This window comes from Fusarium proliferatum, assembly GCF_900067095.1.
Source record: "Fusarium proliferatum ET1 genome assembly, contig: FPRO_scaffold014, whole genome shotgun sequence".
NCBI lineage: Eukaryota > Fungi > Ascomycota > Sordariomycetes > Hypocreales > Nectriaceae > Fusarium > Fusarium proliferatum.
Genome location: NW_022194803.1, coordinates 1 through 25,374, shown reverse-complemented (window position 1 = coordinate 25,374; position 25,374 = coordinate 1). Strand labels below are relative to the sequence as shown.

At 46.1% G+C, this 25,374-nt stretch overlaps 9 protein-coding genes across 9 annotated transcripts; 7 read left to right on the top strand and 2 right to left on the bottom strand.

The window, feature by feature from the left end:
* Positions 1-73: 73 nt before the first annotated feature.
* FPRO_04182 (uncharacterized protein) lies at positions 74-1,063 on the top strand (the record flags this gene model as incomplete). The annotated part of the gene is made up of 2 exons (XM_031223686.1): positions 74-142; positions 188-1,063. 2 exons carry the CDS (start codon positions 74-76, stop codon positions 1,061-1,063), a joined length of 945 nt encoding a protein of 314 aa, XP_031089020.1.
* Positions 1,064-2,014: 951 nt separating this feature from the next.
* On the top strand, positions 2,015-3,538 carry FPRO_04183 (uncharacterized protein; the record flags this gene model as incomplete). The annotated part of the gene is made up of 6 exons (XM_031223685.1): positions 2,015-2,219; positions 2,273-2,326; positions 2,382-2,455; positions 2,505-2,881; positions 2,932-3,027; positions 3,073-3,538. The coding sequence occupies 6 exons, from the start codon at positions 2,015-2,017 to the stop codon at positions 3,536-3,538; spliced, it is 1,272 nt and encodes a 423-aa protein (XP_031089019.1).
* Positions 3,539-4,902: 1,364 nt separating this feature from the next.
* Positions 4,903-5,435, top strand: FPRO_04184 (uncharacterized protein; the record flags this gene model as incomplete). Its single annotated transcript, XM_031223684.1, has 2 exons — positions 4,903-4,981; positions 5,044-5,435. The coding sequence occupies 2 exons, from the start codon at positions 4,903-4,905 to the stop codon at positions 5,433-5,435; spliced, it is 471 nt and encodes a 156-aa protein (XP_031089018.1).
* A 2,232-nt stretch (positions 5,436-7,667) lies between these two features.
* Positions 7,668-10,241, top strand: FPRO_04185 (uncharacterized protein; the record flags this gene model as incomplete). The annotated part of the gene is made up of 1 exon (XM_031223683.1): positions 7,668-10,241. The coding sequence occupies one exon, from the start codon at positions 7,668-7,670 to the stop codon at positions 10,239-10,241; it is 2,574 nt and encodes an 857-aa protein (XP_031089017.1).
* Positions 10,242-11,714: 1,473 nt separating this feature from the next.
* FPRO_04186 (uncharacterized protein) lies at positions 11,715-12,390 on the top strand (the record flags this gene model as incomplete). Its single annotated transcript, XM_031223682.1, has 2 exons — positions 11,715-11,768; positions 11,827-12,390. The coding sequence occupies 2 exons, from the start codon at positions 11,715-11,717 to the stop codon at positions 12,388-12,390; spliced, it is 618 nt and encodes a 205-aa protein (XP_031089016.1).
* Positions 12,391-13,102: 712 nt separating this feature from the next.
* FPRO_04187 (uncharacterized protein) lies at positions 13,103-14,713 on the bottom strand (the record flags this gene model as incomplete). Its single annotated transcript, XM_031223679.1, has 1 exon — positions 13,103-14,713. One exon carries the CDS (start codon positions 14,711-14,713, stop codon positions 13,103-13,105), a length of 1,611 nt encoding a protein of 536 aa, XP_031089015.1.
* A 1,180-nt stretch (positions 14,714-15,893) lies between these two features.
* Positions 15,894-17,102, top strand: FPRO_04188 (uncharacterized protein; the record flags this gene model as incomplete). The annotated part of the gene is made up of 1 exon (XM_031223678.1): positions 15,894-17,102. The coding sequence occupies one exon, from the start codon at positions 15,894-15,896 to the stop codon at positions 17,100-17,102; it is 1,209 nt and encodes a 402-aa protein (XP_031089014.1).
* Positions 17,103-18,239: 1,137 nt separating this feature from the next.
* On the bottom strand, positions 18,240-19,247 carry FPRO_04189 (uncharacterized protein; the record flags this gene model as incomplete). Its single annotated transcript, XM_031223677.1, has 1 exon — positions 18,240-19,247. One exon carries the CDS (start codon positions 19,245-19,247, stop codon positions 18,240-18,242), a length of 1,008 nt encoding a protein of 335 aa, XP_031089013.1.
* Positions 19,248-19,651: 404 nt separating this feature from the next.
* Positions 19,652-23,003, top strand: FPRO_04190 (uncharacterized protein; the record flags this gene model as incomplete). Its single annotated transcript, XM_031223676.1, has 2 exons — positions 19,652-22,269; positions 22,340-23,003. The coding sequence occupies 2 exons, from the start codon at positions 19,652-19,654 to the stop codon at positions 23,001-23,003; spliced, it is 3,282 nt and encodes a 1,093-aa protein (XP_031089012.1).
* Positions 23,004-25,374: the final 2,371 nt, after the last annotated feature.

The following is a 25,374-nucleotide window of genomic DNA, read 5'->3' as shown; positions in this document are numbered from 1 at the left end:
CTGTCTTGGTGACATTGCATCTCTATCACAACGCACGTTGGTCTCAGTGGCGAGAGGCTGTCTATCATCTGGGATGCATCTCTCGGTGATATACAGGAGGGAAGATGGGCTGGTATACAGCCCCAAGGCAGTTCTAGTCATTGTGTGTCAATTCAATCACGAGCTTGGGTAACGCTGACCATTTCAGGCCACCTCTACTCTCGCTCTATACAATACATGCGAGCTTCTCGCCTTGATCTTCACCACCTTTAAACGACATCATGGTCTTTACTTCTGGAGTCTTCTCTTGACCACTTTGGGCGTGTTTCCGTATGCGTTGGGATGGTTGCTTGGATACCTTGGCATCCTGGGCACCGACGCGAGTAAGGCCATCGCGTCGCTCGGTTGGATCGTCCTAGTTAGTGGTCAGTCCGTGTTGCTGTACTCACGACTGCACTTGGTACTGAACAACTTGAGAATACAGCGCGCTGTGCTATGGATGATTGTGGTCAACGGCACGATATGGCACACGACGCAGACAGCACTGCTATTCACGATTGGACCAAGCGTTGATGGTAACAATCCCACGCGCATATTCGTCGCCATCGAGAAAACTCAAATGACATTCTTTTGCGCGCAAGAGTTTGTCATCTCAGGACTGTACCTTTGGGGTACCATCGATATCCTACAGACTTCACTAGGCAACAAGCAAAAGACAATGTGGTATCTCCTGATCATCAACCTCCTCATCGTAGCCATGGACATAGCTCTCCTGATCATCATGTACAAGGACCACTATACGATCGAACAAGGCGTGAAACTGGTCATATACTCCATTAAACTGAAGCTCGAGTTCGCTGTCCTTGGAAAACTAGTCGACGTTGCACAGAGCCGCGGAGGATCGAGTGTTTCGGAAACACATTCAGCTCGCTTCATCGAGATGCACGCTCGGGGACATGGAAGAAGTGACAACTTCCCAGAAATAGTACACCTAGAGAACACGGCTGCACGGAGGATGGCCGATGATGAGGAGAGCATGCGCCATCTTTATGACGATGCCATCAAGCAGATATACAAAGGCTGAGGCGTGACTAGCCAATCGCATCTTGACACTGGGTCTCTTGCAGGACGAGCGAGATTTGTCATGAGAGAGGATGTTTGCATAAGCATCGGGGCAATTTAGCTGAGACGATGCTAAGCAGTGATTGTAAGAAGCTAGGCTGGGTATGTCCCCGCAGAATGTTCAGCCTTGAAGTGATCCATGCGTAGACTGTTACCAAGTTCAGCTGTGACGATGATGCATGGCTCTAGGAGTTGGTGAGATGCTGTGGGACAGTTGATCACATAGTGATTAGGAACTACAAGGCGTGATCACTGATGTGCAAGATTTGGTCACACAAACTGCAAGATCAAAGATATCAGATCTCATAACACAACGATCTCGAGTATTCTCCAGCCGCGCGATGCGATGCAATCCTTGTCGCTGATCTCCCACAGTGGATCATCGCCAGCTCTTCAACAATGCTTCTAGCTCTGCAACACATCCCAGATCACAAGATGGTCTGTCCTCAACTATACCGTCGTACTCCATAATGACCCAAAAAGGCGGTCTCGCCGGATGATACCTGTTGTTTCGAAGGATTTGGTCGGGGCGTTTGTTGGATTGTGCTGGTTAGAGTATCGTGTTATAGAAGGGAAGAAGGTCGCGTGTTGGAATGTTCACATGTCGATTCTCTTCATTCTTGGCCTTGGTATGGTTCTTCTTTTGTTTTGAATTTATTAATCCTCTGCGTCTGGTGCGCGCTTATTCATAATTGTATTGATATCCTATTGTCGATTCGATATCGACGTATACAATAGGCTTGTAATATTCTCTCTTACCCCTTATTGTCGTCTCGAAACTCGATCTATTCTCGACACTCATTAATCGCCAAGACGAATCGCATCTATCACTCTCTTGAGTATCTCTAACAACCAACGAATCCCTCGGTCACAATAACGAGCGTGTTGATAATCCCAGGTCATCGAGGCCGCCATGTCTGCGTTCCCCATAGTAGACGGCGTGACAGTCGCTATCCCACCACCAGAGGGTTATGTGGTCAACTTTGATCATCCCCTACAACGGCATGCCATAGAGTCATATGTGATCTCAGGTATAGGCACAACGCTCGCTTTCCTTTTCTTTTTCCAGTATTTATATGTCAAACTCTGGGTTTTACGTAAACCCGATGGGGAGACGGGTAAGACCCTTGCACCGATCTGTATTAAGTTATCATCTGCTAAGAACAGCAAGCTTGCCTTGTAATTGCGTGGATCTTCTCCATAGCGGTTCAAGCTGTCTCTCTCAGTAAGTTTCTACTGAAAAGTCCCCGGTAGATGGAACATTTGTTGAGTGGTATCAGGTTCATTCATCCTCGGGGTAACAGGCGTACATGCCTGGGAACTCCCCCTCGAAAAGTTCAACGAAGGGAATCAGGTGAGATCCCTTGTAAGCCTTGGCGGACATATTGCTAACAATGCCCAAGCTCACCTTCATATCTCCCATCCTATACGCAGTATGCACTGCCTGCTCCAAGATGGCGCTGGCGCTATTCTACCGGAGGCTGTCACCGCAGCGGTGGTGGAAATGGAGCGTGTATAGCGTCTTTTTCCTCGTTGCTGGCTATAACCTGGCCATCCTGCTCGTGGTTCTGTTCGGGTGTACGCCGTTCAAGAAAAGCTGGGATCTCACGATGCTCGAAGGCTCATGCGTGGATCGAGGAGCAGTGTACATCTGCACAGCGGGCCTGGGCATTCTTTCAGATCTCATCCTTCTCATCATGCCATTACCGACGATTCTGCAGCTGCAGATGCCACCACGACAAAAGGCCGGACTTGTTGTATTGTTTGTCATTGGTTCTGCGTAGGTGATTCTCCATTGAGGGAGCTAGCACTTGCTAACTGATGAGACAGAACACTTGTAACGTCTGTGGTTCGGCTAGTACTACTGGTTCCGATAGTTAATGCAAACGACTACACGTGGGTTCTCTCCAGTGCAGTGGTTTGGATGTGAGTACGACTCGACCCTAGTATGGCAGTGACTAACAAGCCCAGCTTTGTCGAGGCCAACCTCTTGATAATATGCGCGTCGCTGACGACGCTTCGCCGTTTCTTCATCCATGTCGCACCCAAGTTCATCGGCGAACGTGGGTCATCAGTTCAATACTCCGCAACCAGTAAAGGAACACGACAACATCCATTCCAGACGATAGGGAGCATTAGAAACAAAGCCCGGAAGGATAGACTCGGCGTTCAGATTGAGGATCCTGGTTTCGACCTCAAGACAATCGTCCAGGCGCAGCCCGTGACGACCGAAGTCACGGCATATGAGACAGACGACCAGCCAGTACAGATGATACGGCACCTGCGGAGACAAGAGTCATTGAATAAGTTTGGGGCTCAGACTCAGACTCAGACTCAGACTCAGATGTGGGATCCTCGCAACAGCAGCGATGATGAGGAGCGGGCGATTGTTCAGACGACAACGGTGACAGTTGTATACGGGCCAAGGACTGAATGAGTGAGACTGAGAGTGAGACTGAGGCGCTTATTATTTATTAGCATGTTCCAGATATACAATTCATTGTCTCGCCTGTGGCCTGGTGACGGTTAATGCATTCGTCAAGATGTGAGATGGTGTTGGCCAATCGTATTCCGAGAAGCGTAAAATATGCATGTCCTGTCAGATGATTTGAAACAGATCTCTGCCAAGACTGAAACACGTCTGCTCTCAATTGCCGGGCCAAGTTAGAGTTGAACTGACTGACAGTGACTGTACAGGGATGTTTAGTTCCTTTGACTCAACTGCAGCAGCCGCCGACAGAGAGAAAAGAGAAGAGACGTCTTGGGTCTACCGGTTTCAGCTGCCGAGCCAAGGCAGTGCATCCATCAGCCAAGCATTCACTGAATCAAAGCGCTTATTGCTATAGCTCCCGGGGGGGTCCGACAGGTGGAAAAGAAAGAAAGAAAGAAAGAAAGAAAGAAAGAAAAGTCGTGCGCGTCACAAGCTCCTGTCGTTAACACGATGAGATGATGCTCTTTAACATTACATTTCGCCCAGAACCAGCTAAGGAATGTGACTGTGAATGTGAACAATGTCTCGTATTCGGGATATTCACTGAATTATGCACTGATGAGCCTTGAGCTGAGCCTTGTTCAGCCACTAGATGACATCACGCGCCCTGTAAGTGTGTAGGTACGCGCTAGGAAACCCTGCATCAAAACGTCAGATGTTTGGGTCTTAGCACCACGTCATTCGTGAGACCGCTCTTGGGGAAGCAGGAAAAGCTCCATGAGCCACTCAAACGTCGTCGTCAGTGCAGATCTCGAGACATCCACTTCACTTCTGTCTGCCCTTGATTGGCCTGGGCTGCCTCTTTTTTTGTCAAGGGAAAGCTTCGCGCTTGGCTTGGCTTGGCTGTACTCTGTAGGTGACTGCCGAATACGCCCCATGATTCACTGACGTAGAGGTTCTTCGCTGTAGGTCGGTACATACTGGTAGTAGCTCTTCACGCTGGCAGCGGCTGAACTGAACTGGGCTGGCCTCGATCTTGGCTTGGCCTGTTGGGTTGGATTTGGTTTGGTGTGGTCTGGGTTGGGTTCAAGTGTCTTGTCTTGTCTTGTCTTGCCTTGAATGGGCCCATCCATGACTGACACTGTCCGTCATTGACCCTTCATTCTTCTCTTTCCAGACTGAACCCGAAGCTGCCGCCCGTAGATTTAAATGCTATATCCCCCTGCTGGACCCCTCCTCTTGCTGGCGATCACATTTCCTCTTCACTCACCTCACTCAACTCAACTCAACTCAACTTAACTGAGTTAACTACTCAGCAGCACATCATCTCTATCAACACCTGCAATCCGATAGATCGCTCATCTTTCATCATGGCCATGGGCATCATCACCATCATTCACGCCGTTCTGGCAGTCTTTCTCATCATCGAGTTGGGCCTCACCGCATACCGTAAGTGCCGAAACTCTCTGCCTCCATTCTTCAATGAGCTATCTCATCTAACAATCCCACAGTCGTCGATGCTACTAGTACTTGGTGGTCTGACTCGCCTGCTTCGGTGTCATTCCTGCTCTTCTGCGTCGTTTGGTCCATCCTCATACTCCTCTACCTCGCTTTGACGCCTCTCTTCGCTCCTCGCTTGTACCACAGCATGGTCGCTCTCGGTGTTCTCGCCCTTACCACGTTGTTCTGGTTCGCCGGCGCTACCGCTCTCGCTGCTCACATCGGTGTTCCTAAATGCCACGGCATCACAGTCTGCCAATGCGCTCAGGCCGCCGTTGCTTTTGGTTACTTCATTTGGGCCATCTTCACTGGCTTGACCATCATGGAGGCTCTTGCTTTCATGCGATCGCGCGGTCACTCTGCTCACGCCGATACCAAGCCCGGTCACCACTCTGGTGTCTAAACGATTGAGGATGTAATGAGTCGAAGGGATGGATAACGTAACTTGGAAATGGAGTGGCGGTGGTTGGATTTGTCTTTGGTTTTAATTGTTTTTTTATGCGACACGGCCGCAAGATACCCTTCAGGAACTGACTGGCTCGTCAGAAGCGCCCGATTATACGATTACTTTTTGTACAATTTATGGTGTATTTGTACCAGCCTTGTGGTTGAGAAAGAAAACTGTCATTGATTACCTATTCTATATCATGCTCCCACTGTTCAGATTTTCATCTTCTTGATTGAAGGTCTTCATCAACACGCGATTAGAGATAAACTTGATCTACATGTGCATCTAACGCTTATTCCCATCCCATGCCGGGAGTCACCGGCTATGGCTGCCGAGCTTAATGTGTTTCCTCCACTTTACGTCATTTCACTTTTCGCTTGGCTCCACGAAGCCACCAGAAGTTTGGTGGTGTCCATGTCAATCAAGAGTGGATGTTCACAGCATGATCTCATACCTCGACCTTGGACAGTTCATTACGTCCTCGAAGAGAATTATGCATAATCAGAACCATCCTGACAGTAGTGAGCAATTAAACATTGCATCATTATCACCAATATTGACGACACCCATATTGAACAAGGGGCCTTGATCGTGTATAGGGTAAACAATGATGGCCAATCTGTTGCGCATGACAGTTCAACGTTGAGCTTGTCTCCAGTCATATGCTTATTAGTGCATCCGATAAATATTGCCATGAATGCAGACTCGGTATTGCAGGGTCAAGGTTGATCAGACAGCTTGACTAGGCTCTGGCCCTCATATCAATGATAATTAATCTTGGCAAACTGACACAGTCAACGCCATGATCCTTTTGGCGGCCGGAACAATTATCCTTACCTCGGCTTTACTTCCTTTTCAGCACAAGGCTTGTATCCTTCAATTATCTCTAGACATTTCCATCTGGTTTAGTGCACTCTTATCTGTCTTCCATCCCATCTGATAAGGACCTTGTCAACGCGGGGGGGGGGAATGTGGGCTATAGTGACCCGAGAACCGAGACCCTGGGCGATTTGTCTGACCCATTACAAACCACACTCAATGCCAGCCCTCGACCTCGACCACGACTCGTTATCAAAAGATATCTTCGCCTCTCCACGTGAAAGGAAAAGCAATAAGATTTGATCGTCCGCTCATCATGGGGCCCGAGCGACGGCTCCCGCATGAGCGATGTCACTCTCTTCAGGACGCGTTATTCCCCTTGTAGCAATCCCTTGATGAGTGAGCTGACAGCGTGGGTATACAATTTATACCTAGACTGCCTTTCGTCGTGGTGCTGCTATTCTTATCAGCGATATCATGGTGTTGATAGGCCGTGCTGGGATTATCGGCATGGATGCTTATCAGTCGCCTTCCGCCAAGAGGCTTTTGGGATATGATGATTTGCAGGAGAACGACATGTGTTTTCTGGACTCGGAGATGCTTTTTAAATGATAGATCATGAATCACTCGTTTCATGGCGTTTTCCTGCCCTGCCTGGTCTTTGTTGTCAGAGACAAGAGATAACACGATCGTGGCTCAAGCCTCTCCGGACTTGACGCGGACTCAGCATATCTCGGAAAGAGCCTCAACACATGGCATCTATCAACAAGCCCTCTATCTAATAGACCTCTCACACATTCTCTTGTATGCCGACCATTCCGGCTTCGGCTCATTTGACGCCTCGAACCTGGGAGAGCTACCGCCGTCAACTACCTTTGCGCTAGGGAAGCCTGCGCATATCAGCGGTAGTCAAAACTAAAACTCCAAGAGTTGCGGGCGTAGCCCATACTCAACTGCCCAGTTGACAGCGTAGTATCGCACGTCTGCGGCCGTCCCCTTGTAAGAGCTCTGAGGGATCTAGACCTCTCCGCGACGGCTTTGATGCTGTTTTTGAACTTTACATGTCAGTTTCTCTTTCTGGTCCAAATGTCCTTGCTTGGCTAATAATCCTTGATCAGAACTTTCGTTGCTTTTTTCAATGTTCTGGTTCCCTCCTTTACGTCTTCCTATGAGACTTGGACACAACCCTTCCGCGAGCACACACACCACACTCATGGCCAATTACTTCATTATTGAGAGAAGACTAGTTACTAGACGCCATTTTCATTTACTATAGACTCATCTTAGACTCTGGCTTTTGTGTTTCCCCCAAAACGTCTCAACAGCCAATCCGCCACTTACATCCTCATCGACTTCCCTTCACACAAAATGTCAGCACGAAGCGCATACGCGCGCAAGAAAACAACGCAAGCGAAGAACAAGGACCCTGTCATACATGGGCGCGCTCAATCTGTAGCCACTTCATCAAGTGGTGAAGAGCTTTTTACTGACCATTCGATACCACCCAATATCCCAACTCCCATTGCGGCTCGATTTCCGCATCAGCTACCGCCAAATGTCTCGATACCGATGGGAAGTAGGGGAGGAAGATCAATGATGTCGCCAGATTGGAATCGGGACGCGTATACGAGCAATCAATATGCCGAGGAATGGGTTCATAACAAACCGAGGAGAGCGACAGTGCCAGACGAGTATGGGACTATTGAGAGGAGTGGACTACGAACGATGCTCGACAAGCGAAGCGACGATGTACGAAAGACAATAGCAAAGACATTCACATTCCGAAAGAAGGAGAAGGAGGAGGAATCGATCGATCAAGACAGCAATGGAAGCCGACCAAGCGTGGAAACACTGCAACCGACCGTCATGCCGAGTCCCAGTCCCAACGAGAGCAGCGGCTGGGACTCACAATCTGTGGCTCGAACTGATACGACCTTGACGTCGACATCTTCTTATGCAACTTCCCAAAGCCAGATGCCATTGACGCCAACATCACAGCTCTCATTTGGACTACCTCCCGTTGGACCACCACCGACCACCAAACTGCCTCCTATTCCACAGGTACCTACTGCACCACCACCGCAGATCAGGCGCTGGTGTGGAGGAGGACGGCCTATCACCAAGTGGAACAAGCTTCGAAAAGATCCCGAGCTCTGGGATCCTAATGGAGATGTCCTGATCTACCTTGGAAAGAAAGGCCAGAGCTTGCCGTCGATGCGCGTGTCTTCTCATATCATTGAGGCGATCAACAGTCGATATCTCATTTCTCTTCTGGACGAGGGTCTGATTGATGGATATACGCATTCTCCCTCTTCACCAAACACCGAATCATATGGAAGAAAACTGGGCCAAGAATTCCGGAATTCACCACTAACACCGCCTGCATCTGGACGCACCAGCATTGGAGATATGGGAGGACAAGTTCTTTATGAGATGCATTTCCCGCCTCCGCAGAACATGAAGACCATCGATCAACTCCGTCATCAGCTCACCACGCGCAACTTCTTTGCCATGCTGCTCAACGCCTCGATGGTGGGCCTGTCGCTTCACGAGGCTCTATCTGATCTTCATGTTAGATTGGATAGCTATATGCCCCCAAACAACGACAACGTGGGCCAATTAGTAAGGTATCTCTATAATCGAGATCTCGACGACGTACGAAATAATCCTGCCTTGGCGGTGTCACTCCTTATATGGTCGGAAGAACCGGATGTGCGGTGGGAGGAAGGATGGAGGGAGTGCTTCGCGCATTGCGTAGGCATGTTTGATCTCGTGCAGAAGTACAAGGACTTCAAACAGATAAACACAAACACGAGAAAACTTATGGAGATGGCGAGTCACGAGATGCAGTATCGGGTTCAGGCTGCAGAGGAACGATTGGCTGGCTTCAGGTATCAAGACATCTGGGCCTTCACACCCAGTACGGGATCGGAGATGAGGGCGATTGAGAGGTTGAAGGACATGCTGCTACAGCATTTTGAACAGGAATATGGATCATGGCCGCCATCACAGTCTGATACTCGATCTGGCCGATCCGTCGGTTCCTCAAGACCCGAAACCTGGCTGACTCGGACCTTGGCTATGAAGCTCCAAAAGGACTTTGGGGAGCTGTACGATTGCATGGTCGACAGAGATATCGCCTGGGGTTCGTTGGAGATACAGTTTGGAAGCAGATTGATGATGGTGTCAAAGAGCAAGAGGAGGGCCATTGACGCAGACACGAGGGAGATGCACTTGACGGATATGCTTATCGACTTTGATAACAAGCATCGGTTCCCTCACATTCCTCATCCGTTTCCTTTACTGCCAGAATCGACCTCAGCTGCTGGTTCATTCCGAAGAGGCATTGCAAAGACTCGAGGCGACCAAATGAGCGCGTTGGAGGAGAGGATACGACTTGCTTATACTGAAAATACCGGCTTCGATGAGCCGGAGATCAAACTCGCTGATGCTTTTGAGCGCTTCGAGAAGACCGATGACATTGGAGACTTAGATCCCGCTACGGCAAGGCGTAGTCGCTGGATCCTTATATACGGAATCCTTCAATCACTAGCCTCTGTGTCGGTTGACGATGAGAAGGTGCAGTATAACGACAAGGTCGATTATCACTTATGCCCGAGGCTGGAGGGAGCAAAGATACCGCCATGGAAGCGAGGTATGAGCGACGGCGTTGGCCAAGGAGCGCACGAAAGGTCGTATTGCTGGGTCGCAGAGACAGAACGAGTTACTGAGAGCGATGAGTATGGAGACGACGTTGATATGAGCCTGATCAATGATTTCCCGATTCAGCTAAACTCGCCCGGCGCCGCGGAGGACCGAAACACGGCGTCGGGTGGGTCACTCGGCACGGGCTTCATTAGCCCAAGGGTTCGAGAGAGGATGCGGAGGAACCGAGAGAATGAGAGTCCTGTAACGACGGACTACGGATACACGTACACTTAATTAATTAATACCTTTTAATGAACAAAGACAGACCATTTATGAGAAATTGGGCCCCGCTGTACTAAGTAAGACCAGATCGTACCTGTTGATCACGATGCCCAGCCACCGATTTAAAGCATGGGCGAGTATCCGTACCCGCTGTTTCAATGCTGATCTATGCGGATCTGCCGAAATAAGAGGACATCACTTGAACTACCAGTTCGCATGTCGGTTGATCTCTGAAACGTAAGTACAGGAAAACGTGCGGGACGGCCCAGGGCGCCATGCATAAGGCGTGATGCATGCTGTACTCAGATTGTCTTGTGTTCCTGAGTTAAGCGACGATGGCGATGGAGATGCATGACTTACCAGCCACCGAATCTGCGACAGATGTTGACTAGGGGTTTTTCGTTATTGGTTGGCTGGTTATTCTCGTTTTGGTTGTAACTCTCTTGCTGGTTGATGCCCAGCCAACCTGTTTTCTGTATTTATTGCCATTTTGGGCGTGTATGAGCTTACCAGCCTCTTCAATTCTGATGACGTCGCAACACGAAAAGGGTCTCGACCTGTTTCCCTTGCTGGTTATTCTCTTGGCTAAATTGATAGAGACAGAATGTGTGTGTCTTGTCCTGATTTGCAATACAATTGATCTGGGTCAATCTTCAATTGCTTGCCTGCTTGAGTGCTTGCATTGCTAGTGTAAGTCGACGTCATGCTCCAATTTCGGCATGACCGGTCAAAATCGAAGCTGAGCATCAACAACTGCAATTAAAGGTCTGGGGGGAACGGACGACAAACTAACGGAGATGATCACTTCTTGCCTGCCGAGAGACTAAACAGCGCATAAACCTTTCATCTCCATTTTCAGGCTCGAGATGCTTCACACCGAAAAACTCGTGAACCCGACGGCCCTAGAAGAAACCAGTCTCCAGGTCGCTAAACTTACAAGGGTCTAGAGCCAAAAGGTCCCCTACCCTCTAACGGCCCAACCACTAACATCCTGCACCTACAGGGGTGGCCTTTACAAGGGTTATCCCACCCATTTCTGCTTTCTCTGGGCGTGCGTGGTCCTGCGCCATCTATTTCTCGAGCACCAACCACCTTGAATCGTGGGTTTTTTTTTGGGCAAGACCAAGGATGGGAACAAGTTTAGATGGATGATTGCTGCCGTTGCTGCTGCTTGCCTTTGCATTCGTAGGAGCTACAAAATAGAGCTTTCTTCCCACACACCCTCCCTCCCTCCATTCTTTCTCTCATTCCTCCATCTATCACCAACCTGTCTTGACTTGACTCAGTCTGATAGCGTTACTTGTATCTATCTATTGCTTGAATTATCGTCTCACTCACTCAAGCAGCATCTTACAAGTCCCCCGCGCACGTCATCTCTCTCAGCTCCCCGCTCTCCTTGAGCGCATTACACCCCATCTTATCATCTGCGACTGTCGTGCGATATTATTCAAGATAGAGCTGCATAAGTTGTTCAAGACCGCCAAGATGTTTTTCGCAATGTTCTTTGTCTTCTTTCGGATCCTTCAGATCCTCACTCTGGTAGGTAGCGGGAATGCAAATACGCCATGGAGATTGCAGGCTAACAGACAATCAATAGATCCCCTGCATGGGTATGCTGGCCTGGTTCGTCGATGGATTCGTCAAGCAAAACGCCCTGACTCCCGATTCAATCCTCATTCTCTTCATTGTCTCGGTTCTCGCGCTTGCTTGGGCAATCTTCACCCTCTTCAGCTACCACCGCTCTTCGACAAACGCCCACTTTGTCGCATTCGTTGATGCCCTGTTCTTCGGCGCCTTCATTGCCGCCGTTTACTACCTGCGCTACGTGAGCGACACCGACTGTGTTAGCATTCGACGTGGCGACGACTGGGACCTCTCCGCTGGCGATGTAAGGGTCATTGGCCCCAGCTATGACCTCGTCAACAACAAGCCATGCTCCATGCTCAAGGCCTGCTGGGCATTTGGCATTATGAACGTCATCTTCTTTGCCGTTACCTCTGTTGTCGCTTTCATGCATGGCGGACACATGAGTGCCTATGACCGCAGCCACTCTTCTCGCCGTTCTTACCACTCCAGCCGCCACAGCCACCGAAGCCGCTCCCGCTCTGGCTCTCGCTACAGCAGCCGTAGCCGCCCTCACTCTCGACGTGTCTACGTTTAGGAGCCTTATCCCGCTACTGCAATTCGTAGGAAGCACAGACTTAAAAAACGAGTAATCCGGGGGACACCGCCAGTTTGCTTCTCTCGGCAATGCATCCATACTCCACTGCAACGTATGCCCAAGTACCACAATACCTTGGCCCAATGACCCGCGAGATTGCAGCCTCGCCAGCTTTTCCGTTTGTCCTATGGCACTAGATAGGGGCGCTCGAGTAACAACACATCGTGCTCTGCGCCAGGGATCCAATCCTTTTTCGCCCCATGAAAGACTGCGCATGGGGAATATGATGGGAAAGGGTCAAGAGACCGACCCTGTTACGATCGCCGCAAGGAAAGCGGCCTCATGCATTATGACTTCTCCTAGAACATATTTCTTATTCTTTGGATGGAAACGTATGGACTGACGACGACCAACATGATACAATGTTGATGACGTTTCTTTGTCTCTTATGCTTCGGGTATGGATAACGAAGCTCAGGTAAGGGAAGGGCTAGGATTAGATACGGGTATGCCGCAGCATAGGCCCTGGAGGCTGCTTCGGTGGATGAGTCTATTGTATATAATATGACTTCACTGTTACATGAGCGACGAAAAGAATAACGAGCGTGTTGCCCCATAATATATCTTTGAACCATGAATATTCGCCTTTTGCTTTTGTCTACATCCCAACGCCGTGTTATGCTAAATGGTATCACTTTTTATGTAACCCTGCCTCAATGTTTGTCCGATTCTCCAACTTGATAGCCTCGAGCAACACCACTTCGACCCTCCTCGACTAATGTGCTAGCTTCATTGTCGAAATCGGTGCCCAAGCCTTGCCACGTGCGACCAGAGCGAAGAAATTCGGCACCTGGACTCGCGACACCATTGATACTCGCCAATTCTCCAACGCTGCGCTTGATAAGAGCATCATTCTGCTTGGCTGTACCGGCGGGACCGTCGCCAATCACCTCTGTAGTGTTGGTGGTAGAGGGGCCGCTGCGAACTGGAAGTCTCATAGGTCGGCTTGATGAGATGAGCTTACCCGTCCGCATGTCAAACTCGGGAGGAGCAGATTCTTCTCCTTCAACGCCCCCAGCGACATCGTCAAACTGATCCTCTTCTAGGACGGCAGCGTCCTTGGACTCGTTGACCGCATCTTGAGGCTTGTCGTTGAGTCCAAGCTTCTCGATACCACCCCACCACTCGCCACCCCAGACCCGTTCATCCTCGCTCATAAGCGCAACCTCGAGCTCAAACGGTGTGATGACTGGTCTCCAGTATCCAGCATCATCCTCTACCAAGCCGCTCTCCCAACATCCGACCACAACCCAACCCTCAATCTCAGCAAAGTTAGCCAGCTTCGCCGGGTTGAGCTTTCCTACGACAATGGTATAACTCTTCTTGTCTGCACGAGCGATCTTCTCCCGCAGGGTATTGATTGAGCTAAGGTAGTTGGCTACTGAAAGTGTATTCACAAGGATGCCAATTACACCGGCGGAAGCCAGCGACAGCACCTTCGCAAATCGACGTCGAAGGAGACCTGCTGTGCGGATAGTGGGGTTCTCGAGTGTTGAAGATGGTGTCGCAAGGACGTGTAATGAGGCGAATCGTGAGTATAGAGCGAGAAGGAGCGCAGAGGGCGGGTCGGAGATGTGGATGATCGAGTAAGCCTTCCAATGTTCGTTGTCATGAGCTTCATCGGAAAGGATCTTGCGGTTGGGTATCAAGGCGGCGGGGTCGCGTGTTACTGCCGTGGAAACAACATTGGTATAGCCTTCGTCTTTGAGGAGTGAAACCACTTTGTCAACGTGATTCTGATATGTCAGATCGGCCATTATGACCAACTTGACAGTCTTGTCGCTGAACTCCTTCTTGATTTCCTCCAATGTCACGTTGTAATCGAGATCGTGTGTGGTGTAAACGTATATCGCAGGGAGGTGACTTGTAGGGCTAAGACACGTTCGGCCGTAATGGACTACCACATCTGCTGATACATGCTCTGCAGCTATCTCGTCCACACAGCAGGCGCTGTAACTGCTATCCGCAAGAACGTATATTCTCCTCTCAGCCTTGCCCTCTTCCTGCGCATCATGTGCGCTGAGTTCCTTCGATAGAGCCTCTACAACCCGAGGAGCGTCTACCAGCATAAAATCCGGGAACTGTAAGCCGATGCGCCTCCATCCTCCAGCGCGGATCTCATCGGCTGTGCGAACAACCTCGTACGTTTCGCGGAGGGCATCATCGGAGAGTGTGGATTTGGGGATCGAGTCGGCGGCGGGAACTTCAAGGATGTGATCGTCGGGAGTCGAGAGGACGGGAGGGGCCGAGAGATCGGACGCCATCGCGGCAGAAGGATGAGGGTATGGATTGGATGTGAAGTTTTTTGAAGGTTGGTGATGATAATATTTTGGTGGGGGTTTGGTGATGGAGGGGAGCGGGTGTCAATGCGGGGTCATGGTGTGGATTTTGGCATTTGAAGAGTAAACCATTAACGAGTATGGAGGTAGAGATGTTGCAATAGAAGTAACAAAGTAATCCGTAAATCGATGTAAATTATCATGCTAGGCGACGAAAGAAAACTCAGAACTTTGTTCCTAAATTGAAAAAAAGATTTAGGTAACACAGTTAAAAAGCCCTTGGTATGGACTGTTTGATGGAGTATATCTCCCGTTTTGGGTTATTGACTCTGCTCGAAGCAATCTGATTGGCTCCACGACATCCAAATCACGAACGAATCAAGCAACCCGCCAATGTAATCACCGCTACTCATCAGCTGGGGAATGAAGAACCCGTGAGTATACGAAATGCCTAATTTGTCGAAGTTCCTAAATCCCAGCATTTTTTTCATATCAAGACATGACTCGGTTGCCTCTTGAACCTGATAGCAGAGTGGCCGTCTTGACTCTTTGGCGTGTATCCTCGTCGTCTGCTTGCTCACGAATTCATGGAGGTGCAAATCACATCCCCTGGTGAGCAAGTAAAGGATGTGCTCAGTACACAAGGTGACGTTGATCAACTATGATGCATTGGTTTACTGATTCTTCAAGGCAAGATCCGCACTTAAGAAGGACCAAGCGCGCATGTGAATAACAGACGCAAGTACTAAGCCTCTTGATTGTGACAAACTGCCGATTAAGGTTTCCAACCTCGGGCTACTCCCGTCGTGATGCCCGTAAGGAACTGCCGAACAATATGACGGAGAATATGTACAAAGAAAACCTCCGATTCTCATATGATTGTAACTTCCGAGTCGTGAATAACAGAACTGAAGTTACAGTCGTTGTCTCGTCTACCCCGGTCATGTCTCGATTAGGAAATCCGTGTACCCAGTTGGGTAATCAGTGTATGCATCGTGGGTGAGAAATAAAATACCACGATGCTGTTAGTCGACATCTACAGCATGTAGTGAGCCACTCCTAGGTTTATATAAGAAATTCGTGTGACTTTGAGTGCGTAAGCAATGCTAAGTATATCTTATATAACGGCATCTGCCGACCTTTCTTTCCCTCTTCAACACAAAACATGACCATGGACGACTCATCACATCAACATCACTTTCTCGAAGGCAAAACCATCATCATCGCTGGCGGTGGTGTTTCTGGTTCAGCATTCGCTGTTGGACTACGCAAATTATGGAATCCCCAGTTCAAAGAGCCCAAGATCATCATCTACGACCGCGACTCGCCCGACGTAAGCGCTCAACGTGAAGGCTACACATTATCTCTTACCGGATACGACCCCTCGGGAGGTCTCATTGCCCTAAAGAGACTCGGTCTTATTGACCAAATTGTAGACAATGCTGTGTCTGGGCTCAATGGAGAGGGAGCATTCAAAATCTGGGGACCTAATTGGCATGAACACGCAAGCTTCCGCCACGAGCCAATCGAAGAGCTGCCATCTTCCAGCGTTAGGATAGCACGCAAGGATCTTCGGAAGGTCCTCCACGATAATCTCCCGCCGGAAGACTCGGTACAGTGGAACTCACGCTGCATCTCAGCCAGGCAAACGGACCAAGGACGATTGCGGGTTCAAGTCGCGAGCGGACAACCGGGCAATGAGACGATCACCGAGGAAGAGTGTGACCTGCTTATTGCCGCTGATGGAGCGAATAGCAAACTCCGAGGATACCTTAGACCCGGTGACAACCTTGAATTTGCCGGTGCAATTCTCCGAGGTGGTATTGCTCGATTTGACGGAACTCCTCCAGCGCCCATCGACAAAGACTGGGGGTTTATGCTTTCAGGAACCGGGATTTCTTGCTTCTTTTCCCCAGTCGACAAGAACAGCGTTGTCTGGGGCGTTGGTAATCTCGAAAACGACGAAATCCCTAGACTAGATCTCAAGAACGACGAAATGGTGCAAGGAGTTATAAATCGCAGTCTCGATCTTGGGAACAAGTTCCAGGATCCTTTCAGGGACATTGTGGAAAGGACTGATACAAAGACCGTGTTTGCCATCAACGCAAAGGACAAGAAGGCTTTCACCCATGACGATATTGAAAAGATGGGCGTTATTTTTATTGGCGATGCTAACCATGCTGTGACACCCTTTGCTGGGTGTGGAGCGAACCTGGCGTTATGCGATGCGTGGGATCTGGCAGAGGCTTTATGTATGAACGGTTCATTAGGGGAGGGCATATCAGTGTATGATGGACGGTCTGAACCGCGGGCGAGAGGGATCCTGGAGCGAGCACGTGAGAAGTTAAAGTCAGGGCATAAGGGGAGATTGTAGTTTTCATAAGATATTTCATCTCGAGCCTGATATTAGATAATTATCTTTATTTATGACGCTTGCTATAAGTGAATTCGAGTAGATGAGTATATCTAAAGATTGAAGACTCAAGCCATAATAGATCTTGGGAAACAGATAATGTCGAGCAGAACACAGAGTTTAGGTGACATAAATAATAAACTCGAGTCAATAGTCTACGGTAGTATGTCAAAGTCCTAGAAGTCCTCTCGGTTGTCTAAGTACCGCATAGGAGGCTACCTAGGCTGCATTAAACACCTCTGAGAGAAACTGCAGTCTCATTCCTTATCCAAGTTTCCCCCTTTCTCGTTGAGAAGTGGCCTAACAACTGGGTGGAGACGGTATAGACCTATTAAGTTGCGTATGTCACTACAGAGGGCGCAGGTTCAGGTGAGGAAGGCTTTGATGAGATTACAGAAGAAGCTCCCGAGCCTGGAATGCTTGGTCTCATGTAGTGGCACTGTGAGGCACCGTGGGAGAAAAGGAATGTGCTGGTCTCCTCCAAACTGCGCTGACGGGGGCGGGAACCATTGCTGACCGGAGTACTCGCTACCTCCAGGTTCTTGAGAACCTGGGGCTTATTTTTTCCCACCATCAAGATACCTTCGGAGGTCTCGAGCAGGCCGTAGTCAACAGTAGCCTGGTGTACCTATAGAAGGCCACTCTGGCACCCAGGTGTGACTCGTCCTCCAAGGCATCTGCGGCGACACTGTGTTGGCTCCGATAGCCATCTTGTTACACCCGGCGATTGATCAGCCTTTTTAAATGCCACCAGGGCTGGGAAAATCGGCTCGGGCCGTACCTAGGGTAGATTGGCGAGGAGTTACTAGAAATGGCTGTTGTCAGCCCTGACAAGGTGGATTTAGGCTTCATGACCAACGCCAGCCGGAATTACGAAACCCATGTCTCCCGTTCTGGGATAAGGAGGTTTTATATAGGTCTGCCTTGTGAGCGAAAGATCGGCTGGCGCCCCTGCCATCAAGTCTCACCGACATCAGGAAGTGAAGGTAGAAAGATTATGGAACGGAGAGACCACGATGCTGGGAGAGGCTCGAAGAAATACACTGGTCAATTCGGGATCGTCAATTTTAATGCTTTAGAAATACCTACAACGTTACATTAGAATACAAACTCCATTTCTTCGCCATCAATGCTAATATCAACGCGCTCCATCCCCTCTTCCTCCTCATCTAGCACATCAGCCCACGTAACGCTATCCTCATCCATCTCCAGGACAACCTTCCCGTTCTTGACTGCTTCGTAATCACCGTCAGACTTGTCATCACTCTCGATCTCATACTCTTCATCGCTTTCTTCATCGCTACTGGGATCACTCTCCTCCGACTCAGATTCGCCATCTCCACGGTGTTTCTTTGCAAAAGATTGCGAGGCTGGCAAATCTGGACCCTTTCCTTTTAAAATTATACTGTTGTTCATACCCAAAAACGACTGCACAACAGATCTCCGGACAGTCTTGTACTGGAGAGCAAAGATATTACTCCCGACGCTTTCGCCAGAGAACTCGGCTGTATCTTGGCGACCTCGCGACCCGGAAACGCCTGGGTCAGTGAGTTCAGAGGGCAGCATGATGCCTGTAGTGCTTGAGACAATCGTAGACACAGGCACTGAAACACCGGCCGAGGTTGTGACCCCGCGTTCTCTGGAGTGCGTGAAAGTTGCATCCTGCCAGATGAGCACCGCAGTAACCATGAAGCCAGCATTACCGCCGCGAGCTAGCATCCGTTGGAGTTGAGATCTCGTGTCCTCATGTTGGATCAAACGATCAAAAACTTGATCATAATTCTGAAGACGCACGCAGACGACCTTGGAGCTAGTGAACGAGAGGCCCCCGCCATTACTGGTTTCTCGTGAGACATCAACTGTTGCGCCGAGTTTGGCAGCAAACGACTTATTCCGCTGTGATAATGCGGCAAGGCTGGCGTTGGCGATGGTGCTTGTTGCAAATTCGTGTGTTACAAAGGGTTTCGGATCATCCGGCACAAAATTTGCGTCTGGCTCGGAATACGATTTGACTATTCGTCCGAGCCATGCTGATAGGGCCGATGCCGGTAGATATCGTTCTGGGGGGAGTAGATAGAACGATGGTCGGGGTTGTTCAGTAGGCATGCCGATAGTGATAATGATGGTGTGATTACGGTGATCAATTGCAAGGCTGTTGTATGTAAAGTTATGGAGTGCCAAAGAAGCAATTGCTCAGATCACAGGTGAGGGCAATATACCGAGGAGAGCCCAGACCGATTCGACTGCATTTTCAACTATCCTAGGCAAGCAGAAAGCCATTGTAGATCATTGCTGCCCAAACCCCTGCCAGCGTGGGCCTTTTCTACCAATTCTCGTATATAGCTCCAGTGGGGCAGTAATCTTTATTGTTTTCTTGTCAGTGCAGTTCGGCAAATGTGCCGTCCCACGATGCGAACAGCGGCGACCACATATATCTAGATTCCGTTCCTCATCAAACGGGAACGTCACATTGAGCCTTCTGAACGCAATCAAAATTAAGAAGTAGTAAAATGATCACTGTCAATATTGTCCGGCGAAATGTTGACCCTTCCCAATCGGAAGACCTTGACGGCTTGTGTCTTTTCTACGTGAATATCACCAGAGACGACGGCACAACGCACATCGGATCAGATACCTCAGTCACCATCCGTCCTCTTCTTCTTCTGGCAACCGGTACCCCGGGACATATTGAGCCACCATATGGCGGGGACTGGGTCAGCGAACATGCGCAGGACATGATGAATGCACTACAGACGCAGATGAACTCTCCATCCGACTTTTACGGGAAAAAAGTAGTCATCCGTATCGCAGAACAACCCTGGTTCAACAATAATAACTCTGAGGATCACAATACCGAGGACCACATGCCTATGCCGCGCGTTCTTTGGGAGTTCCTAGAGCGGCTCGAGGTATGGGAACCTATGATGCGGCCGATGGAGGTCAGCGTGGTGCAGACACTGGCTACTGGCACTCCCCAACATCTCAGCCAGGATTTCAAAGGAAACAAGGTTGATGACCAGGAGAACGAAGGACAAAGGAGGATTCTTGTATTGTCGTGTCGTGCTCCTGGTCGTTCCACTCATGCCAGCGAGCTCTCCCTCCCAGTCTCGCGTCCCATTCTACAGGCGGCAGGAGATTCTACGAGCGCCATCTTCATACGACCTGGGTCCTTTCGTGCCTTGAAGACTGAGCTCGAATCCCACCCTAAAGGCTACTTTACTGCCATTCATTTAGATATGCTGCTTGTCCACAAGCGCCCTCGAAAATCCGAGCCCGAGACTCCCAGGATCTACTTCCAATTCATCAACCAAAACAAGGCTGAGGTGATAGAGGAGGACCTAAAAGCCGTCGATAAAGTTGCGGCACTGCTTCTGCTTTATGGTGTTCAGGACGTTGTCATTGCTCCCTGTCCATATGCCAGATCCGCCGTTGAGACTGCAGCTACCGTACTTTTGAGCAGTGGAATACAGACCGTGGTTACTTTGGCCTACCATATCACTGAAACTGGTGTCGAGGCATTCATACGATCGCTCTACACTGGGTATATTCATCAGCGTCTCCCCTTGGAAGAAGCCGCTCGAGCAGCTCGACGACGCTTGAGGGGAAGTGAGGGCGATGGGAGGTTGCCCATTTGTGATTTCGTGGTACTTACTTACTTCAACCCAGAGTGGCTTCCATCCACCAGTTCGCGTGCTGACTGCAAAACTCCCAAGCAAGAGCAGAGCCATCCTAACTCGCTGTATGGGCGAGAACAAGACATTGTCCACCTAGAATCAATACTTTTGCTTGGAAAGCCACTACCTCTATTGATCTATGGCATGGCTGGTATCGGCAAAACCACTCTTCTGGATCATTTATGTACATGGTGGAAGGCTTCGGGTATGATCGAAGATGCAATCCATATACACCTCAACTCGAGTGAACCTTTCAACAAGGATATCATGCTACAACAGCTGCAACGCCACTTTGTTCCGAACTCTACTCTAGACTCAGAAGATAAAAGCTCTCTGTATGGGCATTTCGAGAGTCACAAATGTCTCATCGTGATTGACGATCTCGACTCAGCGAACTTCAACCGACAACAAAGCCAATTCATCAATCTGACCTCCAAGCTGTCCAAGTCTGGTGCACTTGTCATTCTTGCTTCGCGCAAGCAAGAAAGATGGCTGAGTAAGGCAAAAGTATACAAACTTTCTGGGCTTCACAGTCGATCAGCGACTCTGATGGTGATGGACCCCAAATTCAGGGACCGCGTCACTGATAATGACGGACCTTCATCTCCTGAGCCAATGGCAAAGAACAAGACACAAGAAGAGAGAGATTGTCTTGAGGCTGTTATTGAGATGGTAAACGGAAATCCCCAGGCTATAGAAATTATGACTCAAAGTGGGCTTTACTGGTCAAGAGCTCCGAAAGACGTATATTGCTTCTTACTCGGACTTCGCTCAAACCGCTCTGCAGCGCCTTCTGCGAGCTTTGGGACTTTGGCCACCGACGAAGAATCTGAACAGCCAAGCAACAGAACGCGACTTGATGGTATATATGAGGAACTACGAAGTACGGACTTGGGAAACGGATTCCTGCCTATATTGCTTGCGCCATTCATAGGTGTTCTGCCCACCAAAGATTTCCTCACCGTTTTCTGCATCTGGAGCACAAGAGTGACCAAGGTTCTAGGAAAGGCTGCGTCTACACGGCTTGTGCACGCTGCACTCGACTTGGATGTGTCTTACAGAGACAACACCGAGCTCACAGAGGAGGCACGCGTCTTCATTGAGACTTTACTGAATGCTGCTGAAGTAGCGGAGCCTGAGGAAAACCTGGCGTTGTCGAGGTCTAGCGTTCTGTTTCATAAAGACCTCGAGTTTTCCGAACCAGCGTCACCCGCTGACAGCTTTCTGACAGCCAGGTGTGACCGCATCAAAGATGGGCTCGTTGATGGTGGAATGCTTGAAGATTTCACTGAGGTGCCGGATTCGATGATCCCAGCAGACCGACGAATTATGCGTTTGAATCCACTGGTTCCTTTGCTTCTCAGGCAACATCCAGCCTATAAAAACAACTCCTTTTCGCTTCAATTGACAGTGAATGAAGCATTTGTACTATACTACTGCTATAGGGGGAAGAAGTAAGTCAGCAGTAGCATTCCTCGTGCACGGAATGATTGTTACATGTTCGTTTTGCTGACTTATCAACAGATGGCCTTGGGACCATTGGGACGATCATCGCGAATGGGGAGTAGTTGATGCCGAGATGGAGATGGAATTCGACAATTTTGCATCAGCCTGCATGACAGGTCTCGTGCAAATCGACCTCGATACAACACATCTAATGGGACTGATGAGAATAGCCGCTGTGCTCGAGCATGGGGCCCGCGAAAAGTTCTACTACAGAAAGACTATAATTTCCCAAGTGTGGACTGTCGCTCTGGCCAAAACCCTTATAGAGCTGAAGAAGCTTCAAGGCGACGGTCAAGGTCGCCAGACCGAGATGTATATGTTTTTGTTGATTGCTATGTATTTCAGCTCTGAACTAGGTCGATTCCATGATCTTGACCGCGAGGCGGACGAGGTGGCCAAGTACAAAGGCCTCATCGCCCAATTTGCCGTGTTGTCCAGCAAAATAGTCCCGGAGAATGTCGAAGTAAAGGCGCAGAAGAAGCATAAGCTATCAGGGAGAAAGGAACTTGAACGTCTCGCTGAATTAGCAGCGGACCCCGGTCAAGATATCCTGTACTCTATCCGAGGGCAAGTCAGCCGCGTTTTTGTATGGATTTCAAACCCTTTTGACACCTGGTCCTTTATGGGACTAGCGACCACTACATTAGCGTCAGTTAATGTTAAAATAGCTACTGTACTATAATTCTTAGTTAAGGTTTATTGATATAGTGTTATATATCTATATTTTATAAATACCCCTTTTTATATATTACCTTTAATTATTATAATAACTTTTATATATAGTACTTTAATTAATTTATATATAAATAATATAAAATAAAATTATAATTTACTTTTATTTATTTATTTACTTATATTTTTTTTTTTTACTATTAGCCTTATAAGGCTATTAAGCTTTTAACTTTATATATTAAGGCTTAAATAATAAGGCCTTTATAGTAAGCCTATATCTTGAAGGTTAAAATTTTATAAGGTTTATTTACCTTAATAGTATAATTGCTGCCTTAATTAAGTAATATTAATATTATCTTTTAGTAGCTATATTAGCCTTTTTCCTTTACTTTATTTAAAAGATCTTAAAATTAACCTTTTTATTAGGCTAAGTCTATTATAAAGTATATTCGTTAACCTAACTTTCTCTTTATTAATTATAATTATTAATATTAATTATAGCTATTAATATAATACCTACTATATATAAAAGCCTAAAACCTAATTAAGGCTATTATATAACTAACTATAACCTTATTATAGTAATTAAATTAATATTAAGTTAGGTTAAAAATAGAGATTACTATAAGATTTATATAATACCTATAGCTATTATAAAGAACTTCTTATTAAAAAGCCTATTTAGCTTAATTAAAATAACTATTTTTAACTATATTTTAATTAATTTAATTAATTATATAAATTAAGCTAGCTTAAATTATTAAGTTTAATGAATTTAATTAGCTAAAAAGCTATTTAAGTTAAAAAAGCTAAAAAAGGCTATTAAAAAAAAACTTATATTTTAATATAAAAAAGGCAGCTTTTTTAATTATATTAATAGGCTTAAATTTAACTTTATATAAAAAGTAACTTAATAATATAATTATTAAAGCTAAATATATATACTATATTCTCCTAGTTATATAAAATTAATAAACTAATTATAGTTTAAGACTATAAAAGTAAAGAGATAGTATATCTATAAATAGAGTTTTAAGATAAAGGTAAGGTAATAATAGGATTAAAAGGTTTAAAGGAATTAAGTTAACTTTTATATAAGTTAGTTAATAAAAGCTAAATTAACCTTTACTAATTAAATATATATATAAAGGTATATAACTAATTAACCTTATATTTTAAAACTATAAGTAAAGTAATATTAATAAAGAAGTAGTAGTTTAAACTAAAGAATAAAAATCTTTATATAAAACTTATAAATATAAAAATAATAGCCTTATATAGTACTTTTTATATATAATCTATTTATATTATTTAACTTCCTGTTTAGGTAATATAGAGTATAATATAGTAGTTTTAAGTAATTTTAAGCTAATTAACTAAAGTAAGTATTATTAAATTAAATTAAATTATAGTTTAATTTAATTTAATTTAGTAATTCTTTAATAACTATAGTTAAATTAAATTATTTACCTAATTTAATTTAATTTAATTTAATTTAATAATTTTTTTATAACTATATTTAAATTATTTTTTTAATTAATTAAATTAAAATAACTAATAAGTTAATAACTTATTTTAAATACTAAATATTAATAAGATATTTAGGTAATTTCTATATATTTTTATTTTTTAGGTAGTTTCTCTATTTAATAAGGTATTTTTATTTTTTTACTATTTATTTTTTTATTATTTATTTCTTTTATTACTTTTATTTTATAACTTTTTAATTTTTTAATTTTTATAGTTTTATTAGTTATTTTAATATAAATTATATTTACTATTAAGTTAAGTAGTAAAATATAAAAGATAGAATAGATCCTAACTTTTAATAATAGATCTAGTTTATAGTTATATTTTAAGACCTTCTTAATAATCTTATATAATCTAATATACTTAAAGTAAAGTTAATAGGTTAATTATTTAATAATAATATTTTTTATAGATAAATAAACTATATTTCTTTTTAAAAAAGTAAGTCTTTTACCTTTTTAAAATTATAATATTATTATATCTATTTCCTAATAAACTTAAGTTTTACTTTAGGTTTATTATATAAGTTCTTTAAATTATTATATTTAATTATTATTATTATTAAATTAATTATTTTAAATTCTATAAGTTTTATTAAATTTAATATAAATTTAAAATTAATATATATTAATATAACCTTATACTTTATTATAAATAATAATATAAACTAATTAAAGCTTAATTTAAATTATTACTTAATTATATATCTTAATATATATTATTAATTAAAATATTTTTTTTTTTTTCCCTTTTATTAGCCTAAAAAGGCTATTAAGCTTCTAACTTTTTACCTAAAGGCTTAAGTAATAAGGCCTTTATTATAGGCCTATATCTTAAAGGTTAAAATTATT